Below are 12,501 nucleotides of genomic sequence, written 5' to 3'. Positions count from 1 at the left end.
TGCCCTTCTGCTTCTGGAGAGTTTTTGCCTGGGCTTGCTTTAAGCCATGAGGAATCATTTTCATCCTCATAACTATATACATAAAATTATAACCTATATATGAGCCTTCCAAAGACACCCGATAAGAAAAACTTTGCATTGAATACCACACAATCATTTTACAAGGATGAACATGGGGGTATAGGCTGTTTCCCCCTCCCCCCAAGGTACAGAGTGTCACAGACTGTGTCAACTCTCCTAGGTGGTACGAGTCCCACGATCGCCAGTATGGTCAGTAAGATGGGTTACAGAGTAGTTATGGAGGTCCCCATAGCATGGGGTACAAACAGTTTTGAGGCAGGTAATAGGATGCAGGTTGGTTCCAGACTGGTCCAGGTCCCAGCTGGGAAGGCATGCCTCAGAAGAGGAGACATCAGTTCATCGGGTGCTTCAGAGTCTCCTGAGAAAATAAATGCGAATTCTGGATATACTGGCAGTACTGAGAGTTCTACTGGAGGGAAACTAAGGCTACATGATATGGGAGGAGTCTCTCTCCTATTCTAAGTTGCATCTTGTGGTGGACTCAGGACCTCTCTCATAAGCAAAGGACCTGATGGTGATCAAGTCTGGTGATCTGGGCAAACAATAATGTCCTCATATGGAGCATAAGACTCTGCTTTCCCTGAAGTGCCAGACACCCTGTCCATCCGAACTGAAGGGGCTGGAGCAGTTACTGTTTGTGCCATAGTCAGGTGAGGCAGACCCAGTACCGCTGATGGTGGAGGCTCTCAATGGTTGTCTTCTGTTGGTGCCATCAGTTCTCAAAGTTTAGGGTTGGTTGGTGCCAGAGGCACTGTTGGCACTGTAGCACGGTCTAGTGGTGACAGAGCCCTGGATTTATGGACTTTCTCGTCATGACCCTAAGACTTAGGACGTTCTAAGTCCTCCTGGGCTGAATGGAAAGATTTGCTCAACTTAGGCTTGTATCTGACTTCCTTGAAGTGGATTTAGAGGACGGTTTTCTCTTGGGTTTATGAGAATGTTCCCTGTCCTCCCAGCAAAACCCTGACAGGGATTCTCGGGGCAGTAGTTTCCCTCGCTCCTAAGTGAGACCGTGCACCAGGAAGGTCACTCTTTGCTGAGTCAGGCTGAAGCATGGAGTGGGCCCCCAGCCTGGGTCCAATTGAAACTTCAAAGACTTCTCCATTAAAGCTTCTTAAGGTGAAGTTCCTGCACTTCACGGGTGCGGCTGGGGAAAGAGCTTCAAATACCGCACCTTGCCACAAACTTCCCCAAAACAGTATAGGCAGCGCTGATAACCATCACTGACTGAGGAGCACAGATTTTGAAGCCTGAATTCCAGGGAATAGGCAGGGGGTGAGGGGAAGGGAGGGTGGAATTCCGCAGAATGGAGAATGTAACTATAAAACTTGGTTTAAGCTACTGGATAAAATTCTAAAACCTATTTACAAAATATATACACATGTATTTACAGATAGAAGAATAAATGAAGATGAAGCTCTGGACACTAGAGGCTCCAACAAAGGCCATGCAGCAGTGAGAACGAACTGGAAAGGCAGTCGGTCTGCTACACCCTTTTTCTCCTTGTTTGGATGCACGATTGGATGCATGAGAAGAGCAGGGGTGCTTGCATGGACCAGTGGACACTGCTTTCAGGAATTCTCTGACTCTGGGAGCATGAAGCACATGCATAACCACAGCAAGAGACACACAGGGAGTAGCGCTTGAAGGAGAACCTATAATTTTACATTTTCCTACAGATTTTATAGCATATGCCCTCCTGCTGAAACTGCTCTAAATTGTATTCTGTAAGTAGCGCAAAGCAGTCTTCTATCCTCACCCTGTTCTTCTTTTCCTCGCAGTACCTTTGAGATTTTATAATAAAAATGGTATGCTCATGAAAAACATTCACATGCATATTTTGTTTATGAAGATGTTTATTTTTGCCTTCAATATTTGTTGGAAATATGTATATTACTATAAAAAGTGTCTCAGAGAAACGCCATTAAAAATTAGCCTTAAGCATGAAGGAAAAAAATATACGTTCAGCGGTGCCAATCCTGAGTGAAGGGATTTTTTCCACACATAGGAAGCAACACCAATAACATTGGAGGACCTCTTATTGCTTTTCATGCATTTCTTCCTGTTTGGCAACTGGTGAAATTTAGGTGGGAAAAATGTAATTACCTAATTAAAATGCAGGCATGATTTCAAGGTTCACAGTCCTATTCTTTCAAATAAATATCACAGGTTCATTAGTGACTAGAAGTTTCAGGGCCTCAGTTTTAGTTTTCATCAATAGAAAGGACCTCTGATAGCAAGACCCTTACCATCATGGTGGGGCATCATTGAATCAGAGTAGGGTATTGACTATTGAATAATCAATATTAGTTCCATTCCTGAAAAACACAGGCTTTCCTTGAAGGTCTCCAATCCATACTTAGCTATCATTAACTTGGTATCTGATATCACATGTTAAAGTAGCATGGCTGAAGCCACAAAACTAAGTGGGGCCTGCAGTGAGCAGGAATCATAATTCAGGCCTTCAGCTAATGCTAGGTGCTTACTACTTTAGTCATTTATCCAAGATTTTACAGTTCAGTCTAGACAAGGTCATCTCTTCCAAGAAGTCAGAACAGAAAATAAATTTATTCACTTAGAGGAGACAACCTGGTTTCTGGGATTTTCCAAAATTACATAAGAACTTTTTCTGACAATAAAATCTTTAAAGTTTAAAGTCTACCCTTAGACAAATATAAATCCTATTGATCAATCCAATATCTACCTATACCCATTGAAGGGGTCACTCCCTTTGACATGGCAGTCAAGAAGGTAGAGGGTTCACTCAGATATCCTTAGTAATGATTTCCCTCCAAGAAGTTTCATCCATTCTGTGGTATACTGGTAGGCTAAAGCAGTTGACTAGAAGAAACGGTCACCTCTAAAGTTACTTACTTTCACAAACAGAAAGATTCAACAAGTTGTGGGACTCACTGCTTCTTATAAAGGTAACTTTACCAGCAGTTCATTAAGATTCCTTTGGTTATAACAACTTGTGGCTCCACCCACGGGGTAAATCTTTTAACAAATATTTTCTTTCTTTCAATGGAGTCATTGCCTTAGTGATGCAGTGGATAAGGCACTTGATGGCATAGTTATAGAGAGCATCTCACTACCAAGAACTTTGTCAGAGCCAGTCTCCATCTACTTCTAAAGGTTTTGCTACCTATTGCTATTCCTACTAGGCTTCAAGATTGGCTATTCCAAACCTTGACCAGTTATTCGTTTTGGAACTATTGCCTACAAAACCTTCCTCAGCTGAGAAACACCACAAGGTCTAACTGGGGCTCTGACTGTCCCAGAGAACAGTCTTTCAATAGGAAGATTATCCTTTTTACAGGAAGTCTAGAATACGATTATCTCAGATTGGATGGTCTCTAAAATGTGCAAGAGGGTCCACAAAAGTTTTTCCTTTATCTTCCCCTTCAATCCAATCCTCCTGACCCCCAGTCCTCTGGAAAAAAAATAAGGACATACATAGAACTACCACCCAGGATTTGTAGCTAAAAGACAGATATCTATGCCATTTACTGTCTAGCACCCCAAAGTTCACAAACAGATATTTTTAGAGTGTCTACGTGGGTGAGGTGTAATATCTTTTATTGGACCATCCGCTGGTGAGAGAGACATGCTTTTGAGCTTACATAGTGCTCTTCTTCAGGTCATATTTTGCTGTATATCTTTAGGTCAAAAGTCACTGAACCAATCTATGTCAGAAGGAAAGCCAACTATCAGTATGGATATTAGTAAAGGTAGAAATGGAGAATGCCTACTTGCACATTATAACAGCAGATGGTGGTGCACAGTAACAAATTCTCACAGAGAAGGGCATATTAGCTCATGAAGTTTTTTTATTTTAACACAGAAGGAGGAAGACTTTCTAGTCATCATTCAGAGATTTACAAAATAGAGAATTTTTCTCTTGCTATAATCCTCTCTGTTCTTCAATCTAACAAAAAGTATTGAGACACATCTTGGAGATAGAAGCCATCTCCCCAGGATCTCCACAAGGAGATGTTGAAAACTCTGTGTGTTCTTTTTTGGCAGAAGATCTCCCTCTCCATCCACCCTTGGCTGCCTCTCCAAAGCTTCTTTCCTGCACCTTGCAAAAGCCTTCAGGTACTATGTGTCACTTGGGGGACACTTCTTCATCAAGATCTACAACATACCCCACCTACTTTCCTAGAAGTGAAAACTTCCTTCAAGTGATAGAAGCAGTTCTTTTCAGCGACATGAATCTCAGAACCAAAGTGGTAATTGGCATTCTGAATGCCAGTCTCATCAACTAGAGAGCTCACATGAGTGTATAAAGGAAAATTATTTAGCAAAAATTCTCCCTATATATCACTTATCTAGAAAGGAAGAGAGTTATGTAAAAACTGAAGCAGAGCTAGGAGATCATCTGTCACACACCAGTTTAAGTGTTTAGAGATACCTAAATAACTATTCAATGGATCAGGAACCTGGAGGGGTCAAATTGACCACTAGCATAATCAAGTATAATTATTTCAAACAAATCACACGCACTTACACCAGCAGTGAAATTGGCCATGGAGTTCAAACAGATGTTTGAGCAGAGTCTATTCCCTTTACAAGTGGGGATATGATACTTAACCAATACTAAAAACTTAGTTAAAAAGTATCAGAGAATCTCTCACAGTTGTTGGCTGTTGTGTTAGAGAAGACCAACCTGATAGTAGATTCTCTTGCCTAGAGAACTGTACACTCAGTCGACCTTGGTTTTGATTTATTCTCTTCAATAAAGGATCAGTATGAGATAGATATTCTCTTTTTCAGGAAAACCAGTAATATATCTTCTAAAATAGGTACTCAGTAGTCAGAACTTTGGCCCCACAGCCACTGTTGTGACAATTGGGCCTACAAATTTTCAAGAATTGTGAGCTCAACTGTAAAAAGTATGTAAAAGTTCATAAAGTGTTACAATAAACTATAACAAATATTGACAGGAAAAGGTACAAAAGGGAGACAGAATTACCTTCTTTAGCCTAATTTAGTTAAGTTGATATGATTCAAGGACTGTATTGAAATTATGCATTTAAAAACAGATGTGGAGCCAGAAGTTAATGAGCCAAAATTGGTACATCGAATACTAGGCCTAACTGATGGACAAAATAATAAGGGGAGGGGCTATTCTACTCATCAATCCCTTTCTGGGTCCTTAAACAAAAGATTTTGTGGGGAACATATGAAAGAACAAAAATACATAATACACACTTAAAATAACAGATGGAGACTACTGAACCAAACTCCTTCATCACGGCTGCCACTCCTACCGTCTCCTTTGACTTCATCAGCCTCATCTGGAAAAATGACCACACCAGGCCAGAGAAAGGGAGCCAGAGGACATTGCCAGCCTACCAGCTGTAGCTGAATCCCAAATAACTACCTGGGATGAAAGGATTTTAACAGCAGCAACAGCTCCAGCTCTTGCTCATCTCAACTAACTTTTTGTCTAAGGATAGTTACTGCCATCATTAATACCATCAAAGAGACTGTCAAACAAGGGTTTTTTCCTTCTAAAACTCTCTCCATCATGAAGGGAAAGGGAACAAGAAATGTTAAAATGAAAGTCTTATTTAATACTTCACATTGTAAATGCTTTAACTGTTTTTCCTTCCCTTCTCTATCTTTAATATAAGGTTAAATGGCTTTTTAATGATGTTTGCGCCATGGTACTAAGCAGGCTGATATCTCTGTTCACCAAATCCCTGGATCTTGTTCAAATTGTTTGTTTGACAGTGACTGGGTTATATTAACACCTTTGGCCCATTTATTCTAACACTACCTTCTCTGCTTATGTAGCCCAGGCTTACACCAAGTGGCTCTTTGTCTTTCTTTAGTGGCTAGACTAGCCACTTTCTTTGCTAGTACCTTGGAACTAATGGAATTGGTAATTTATAATTATATCTCTGGGTGGATTGTCCGCCAGATTTGAACACAGAACCTCTGAATTTAAAAGCGGGAGCCTCTACTGCTAGAGCCAAAAGACCAGGTTGGTTAGTTCAATGGAGTAGCATACTCAAACTATTTGTTAACTCTACCTCAATTTTCCCTGTGTGACGTTAGGCAAGTCATTTAAAGCTGTAAATCCTATTTCCTTACCTACAAAATGGGAATAACACTATTTACCTAATGCATACAGATGGATATGGGAGGTTAAAATGTTTGTAAAGTACTTGTTCGTAACAGACTTGCAAAGTATTATTTCTTATTTTAACTAAATCCTAGATTGATTGTATTGCCTTTTATTAAAGGTGTTAGGAGAGGGTTGTTGGTTTTCTTTGTTTTAGTGTTGAATTAGGCTCAAATTTGTGGCTTTTGCTTATAGTAGTTTTCTTTTGCCTCCTTCTGCTACAGAAATATTGCCTTGAAATACTTGTGAAGCAGGAGGGGGGAAAAAAGTCAAGCTGTCCTACTTACTAGTAGGTGCAATATATACCTTCAAATGAGACTCATGCTTCTGAAGTCAGGTAAGAAATGATATCCAACCTTTCAAAGCTCTAGCTCTACTCTTCCAGTGACATTTCCAACAACCTCAAATCTTACCAATTTGCTAAGAGAATGTGTTGCTAGCTAAACATGCCTAGCATTGGACTAGTCCACTATCCAAGAACTGCACTAACATTTTGAACTCATCTCCAGAGCTAGCTTTTCCTAGTGATCAAACCCACTACAAATGTGGTAACATGCAATTGCCAGGGGAAAAATTAATTTCATCTACCTCTTGCCATGACTTCTGCTACTCCAAAGGAAATTGGTTTCAGCCCTTCTCTCTAGTAGACCATAGTAGTATCAGAAGGCACGTAAGGGACAGAGAAATAGATTAGATACAGAGAGAGAGAAAAAAAAGTGGATTTTAATGAAGGCACACACTTGACAGGTCTATCACTAGCTCCCTCCTGTATTTCATAAGCACAGATAGCTGCATGATCTGGGAAGTCTTCCCACTTTTGGGAAGAGGAGAGAAAGAATTAAAACTACAAAGGGCATGTCACAGGGTGGGCTCCCTCATCCTGGACTTCCCTTTGTAAGCAGTCCTCACACATTCTTATGTAAATTCACCACAGTGCACTTTATTTTCAATGTTTTATGCAGCTTCATGTCCCATCACCATAAGGCTTTTCCCAAGTTTCAGCAGACCCCTTAGGCAAGGGGGGGAGGGAAGGGGAAGAGGTCTCACCTCTGTGAGGTCGAGTGTCTTTGCCCTTCTTTCCAGCCACTCTCTTTTCCCCTCTCCCTTCCTGTCTCCAGTTTAACAGTCCCCAGCTGACAAGTTAATCCTCATGTTAACTGGTTAATGACCTAGACCTAATCAATTGCCTCCCTATTTGTGCACTTTGTAAGCATTCCCACATGGTGAAGCAACCTTAGGCTACTTCTGCCACAGGACAGAACTACACCACCACGTGCAGCTTGGAAGACATGTCCTGGTGCTACAGGGGTTGGGGGGGGAAGCGTGAGCCACCTATCTATTCTATTTCACATGGCTAGATAAAATGCACTGCCTCTGACCACATTAAAAAAAACACACACACATCTAAAGTGCAGAATACTGCTTAATCTTAAATTGCTTGAACTATATCTTCTATGCCATACAACATCAAATAGCTAGAGAAACACATACAGTACGGTAACATTTTAGATCATAATCTTGATTGTTTCAAGACTAGTCACTGCATCAAAACTTAAAATTAAGCCTTTGAATATAACCTTTTTCCTATCACTAATCTTAAGAGTCAACATTTTACACTGCAGATTTTGACATGGTACTACTTGGTACAGATTTTGATTGCTTCTACTATGCAGACTTTGAAATTCAGAAGTAAAAAAATAAATCACACCTTACTATTGTATATTTCAGTACTTCCTTATGCCAGCTATAATTAGTGGCAAAAAACAGGATGACAAAACATTGAATTATTTTACACCTTTACAGTGAATTAACTGCATCTCACTCTTTTTGTTTTTGAAACAGTGGACAATCAATGCACAAAGGAACTTATTTACATGGATCATCATCACATTCATCTTTGTTGGATCATCTCATGTAACCACGCAAAATGCTTGGCAGATGAAGGTTGGTGCAGGCTTAGCATGTAACAGATGATGATCAGTCGTTATGTAGAGAACAGTAAAAGAAAAATAGCTAACAATGAGTTACAATGTTAGGTTTTTACATTCTACAAACTGAGTAAAGATGGAGTAGACCTTTTTAATGAATTTACACAGAGTAGGAGAAAGGACTTGGTTTAAACCAACTGAAAACTTCTTCAGAAATTATGGAAGTGAGGCTGGTTTAAAGTATAGTTATAATGTTATGAGTAAAGAGTCAGATCACCTTACTTCACTGTTTGTTTTTTTTAAACTCTGCCATCAGCACTGTTGCACCACTTTTGCTGTAGAAGAGCAAAAATTCTGATGTGTTTCATGCATCAACAGGAATGGCAAGCTAACTTTTGGTTACGTAATCATTGTTCTTTACACCTCTTACATCACCCCACTACTACTACTTAATTACAAACTCTAGGTGGAGTATGTAGTACTGGCAATTTTACATAAGTAGAGTAATTTGATCTAGAAATTCTTGAGTAAAAATGAGCAATCCAGTGACCTTTTTACAATCACTTTTCTGATAATAACCACACTTTAAAATTGCTCTTGTAGATACTAAGGATTGCTTTCATTTGATATTAGATTATGCCTCTTAGTAGTCAATTCCATGCAAATTAACTAACTAAATAAATCAATGACTGCCTACTTCTCGAGATAGAAAAGACCACTTTTTGCAGGTGCTGAATGGTCTACCAATACTAAATTTAATAATAAGGTTCTGACTTAGTGAACTATAGGTACTAGATCACTATTTTATGTTTGCAAAGAATACTGAAATATGTTAACATTCATTTTGTTTTAAAGTTGAAATATTTCATAAAGGATCTTGCATTGAGATTCACTATCACTATATTGCTTACTTTAAACAGATTCAGCTCTCTTGTAATCCATTAACTCAGTATACTCTATATATAATTTCACCTAACAAATTGTAAAAAGTAAAACTCAGAAGAATGTATCTTTCTTTGTAAGAATTAACATTCATTACTTGAACATCTAGCCCCACCCCAACCAAAAACATTTATGAAACTTAAAATGCGATGTTTTAAAAAGTATTAAAATATGATCAGAAAATTGGAATGAAGAAATGTTTCGTAAGGTAAAGCATAATACATTTTAACCAGGTCAGTAGTTGTCCATTTGAAATAACCTATAATTAACATTGGATTTTTTAAAAGTTTAACAGTAACACCAAGGAATGAGGTATGTAAGTTTTTAGATATCACATCAGACTTTCATTTTATGCAACTAACTGTATTTCACAACTCGCATCTTACAAAATAGACAGTACCATTGTGCCTGTAAAAGTACTGCATTAAAAAACAGAAAGGTACATTACTACAAGAAACCACCAACCACCGCAATTGTCAGGGTCTACAAAAATCCATTATTTTAGCTATTATCAGGATGCATCATACGAAGGTAATATTTTAGGGCTGGATTCACTACCAAAAGAAGTCCATCCCACTTTCACATTGGCCCCAAAATACATATTTTGAATGAGACACAAAGAGAATTACTGGGATGTGAACGGGCTTCCTTTGGACAGGAGCCAGATGCATTTTTGTATTGAATCTGACCCTATAATTTAAATCTATATATGGATTTTTTTGTGCATAAAAAAACAACACCTAGTTGTAAACAAAAATGCGAAATCTGTATTCATAAAAATATTTTATTGGTTATTTTACATAATACCGGGTGGGACTGTAAATATTTTTGCTCTGTATCAGTATATTGCTAAATGCATAAATTTTGACAGTTTATGCCAGAAAATAGGGTACTGCATTTTTTTTCTTATGACTGATGCTACAGTATTTAATAAAGGGCCAATTCAAAATCAAAGAAGCTGATCTAAGAACAAAATGTAATAGTATTACTTATTTCCTTACTCCTGTGCAACACAGTATTTTTGTACTAAACTGATATGCAACTATGACACTGGGCAAGTTTGGGGCAAGGAAATAATGCTAAGCAGAAATGAAAACGGTACTAAAAAGTTATTTTTAAAGCTTTTCCAGAATTTCAGATTTTAAAAATTTACTTTTTGCCAAATGCTTAGTCATTTGAGATTTGATATTGGTTATAGAACATAGACTACCAGTGTCTAATGACAGTGTAGTACTGTATCTGAATTATAAAGCTAAATAACCAATGCTTATAGTATGTTAACTCTTTTTGTTCATAAACATTACAATGAGTGTTTTAAGTGTGAGGAAAATATTGGTAAAACCAGCAACATAATTCAGTAACAGTAATTTAGTAAACGATGTCAAACATTGGCAAAAATTCATACAAATGTTTTATTTAATAACATTTTTCCTATTTAAGCACACCAAGTACCAGCAGGTGTTTTTAAGAAGATAATAATTATGAAAATTCTGTTGCAGCAATAGTTGATTAAGTTGATCTTTGATCTGCATACATATAACTATGTTTCACAATTCTCAAATAATACATATTTAGGCAGCTTGAACTATGTTATAAAAATTTTAATTCAGTACATGCCAATAGTAGAGACTCCAAGAGTTGTGTTAGAATTCACTAAACTAAAAGTGAAAATGGACTTACCAATAACACTGCATAATGAACATTCAAACCACATTTTCATGGCACCTTTAAATGCGAAGATTAAAAAGTTAGTCTGAAAATGCTTTGTAAGCATTTGTAGATTGCATTTAAATTATTATTTCTACTGCTCCACTTCACTTTTGTAAAACTGCATAAATTATGTTCCAGTAAACATATCAATTGTGCATGGATAATCTGTCATGAAAATGTGGTAGCTGTTGGCAGAAATTGTGTATTTGCATGTTTTGAAGAGAAGAGACTAAAGAAACTGGAGAAAATAAACTTTAATGAGATTCTCCATTCAACGATGAGGCTTCTCCTCTGGGCGAAGATGACCTGGACATTCCCCTCTCTGTATTGTCAGAGCTAGAACCACTCTGACTGTGTTGATCTGCAGATGCGGCACTGGAAGCAGGTGGTGACTTAGTTTTCTCCTTAAAGTCTGTAATAATGACTGTCAGATCTCCAACGGTAACTTCCAAATGCTGGGCACTACTCCGATCCACATTTTTCAATCTTGGCCTAAATAAAACAGAATCAAATTAAAAGCTAAAAGCTTCCACATCCCATAATCCTCTTGCCCCTCCCATTTTTAGTGATCTTCGTAGAAAACGTATAAATAAGTGAAATACTACACACAGCAATATTATGAATACATAAAATGAGAATGTACCACATAGCCAGCAACTCTATACTGTAATATTTAAATTTTTCTTCACCTCTAAATAATTTGATTTGAACAGGGCCCTCTGGATAATGTGGTTAAGGTGGTCACAAAACTGTACTCCATATTTTAAGATTTTTGCTTGGAAAAAATTAAGTCTCTAGTCTTCATGGCTGCAAAGAATGTTCAAAATGTGACCCCCCCCCCAGTTATATCAGTGTCAGCAGACAGCCTGAAACAACAGCCCTGAGAAGTATGAACTTCTCCATTCATCTCAGTGGGTGTTGCCTTTATGTTCTTAATATGCAGAAACCAGCTCCCAGGTCCTCTAACCAGTTGTTTCTAAACTTCTGCTATGCAGGTATTAACAAATACAAATTCTACAGCACACTGAAAATTTAAAATTTGGAGTGGGCATCACGTAAATAGAATTTAATTTTAAAATAATTTACACAAAAAACACTGACGACAGGGTTGGAGTCTGGGTTCCCTGATGCATAATTTAATATTAATATCCTGCATAGGACATGGGGCCACAAACTCTGGTTTGATTACTACTATTTTATTTTTTAGGACCACAACAGAACATTTAAACTATGTTCCATCAGCATGGTCTTTGCAGGTGCTAGTGCAATGGGTGATCTAGGCATGAAACGCTTTAATTTGATAGTTTTGTGTGTGTGCCAGGTGACAAATCATGTCACCACAGCAGCTGAAAATATCTGCTGACAACAGCAGCACAGCACCCAGCAAGCCTTTTAAAACTGACCTACAAAACCTATATTTGATTCCACAACTTTCTCCAGGCCAAGCTTTGGAAGTAAAGAAATTAACATGAAACCAAGATTTGGCAGGTGTGCTCGTAAAAGCAAATCTTAACCCTCCCCTTGCCCTACACAGGGATTTAGCGCCCTGCCTCAAGTAGAACTGATGCTGAGTCACCTCACCCCACCTTTTGCACTCCCACGCAGCCAAGAGTTGAAGCTGCATAATAATACACAGGGAGCCCAATGAGACTCTTGCCCCAAGGCTGAACTGGCATTAATAAAGAACCTATCTGGTTGCTTGAAGAT

The 12,501-nt window shown here is 38.3% G+C and overlaps 1 protein-coding gene across 1 annotated transcript in view; it reads right to left on the bottom strand.

The window, feature by feature from the left end:
* Window positions 1-3,893: 3,893 nt before the first annotated feature.
* The window catches only part of YAF2 (YY1 associated factor 2), a 52,986-nt gene continuing 44,378 nt past the window's right edge, over window positions 3,894-12,501 (bottom strand). The window contains exon 4 of the mRNA XM_077834027.1: window positions 3,894-11,286. Coding sequence (XP_077690153.1) covers window positions 11,049-11,286 — 238 coding nt within the window. The 3' untranslated portion in view covers window positions 3,894-11,048. The remainder of the gene's footprint in view (window positions 11,287-12,501) is intronic.

This window comes from Eretmochelys imbricata, chromosome 1, assembly GCF_965152235.1.
Source record: "Eretmochelys imbricata isolate rEreImb1 chromosome 1, rEreImb1.hap1, whole genome shotgun sequence".
NCBI classification, from domain to species: Eukaryota; Metazoa; Chordata; order Testudines; family Cheloniidae; genus Eretmochelys; species Eretmochelys imbricata.
Note: the sequence above shows the minus strand (reverse complement) of the source record. Positions and strands in the feature narration are given on the sequence as shown.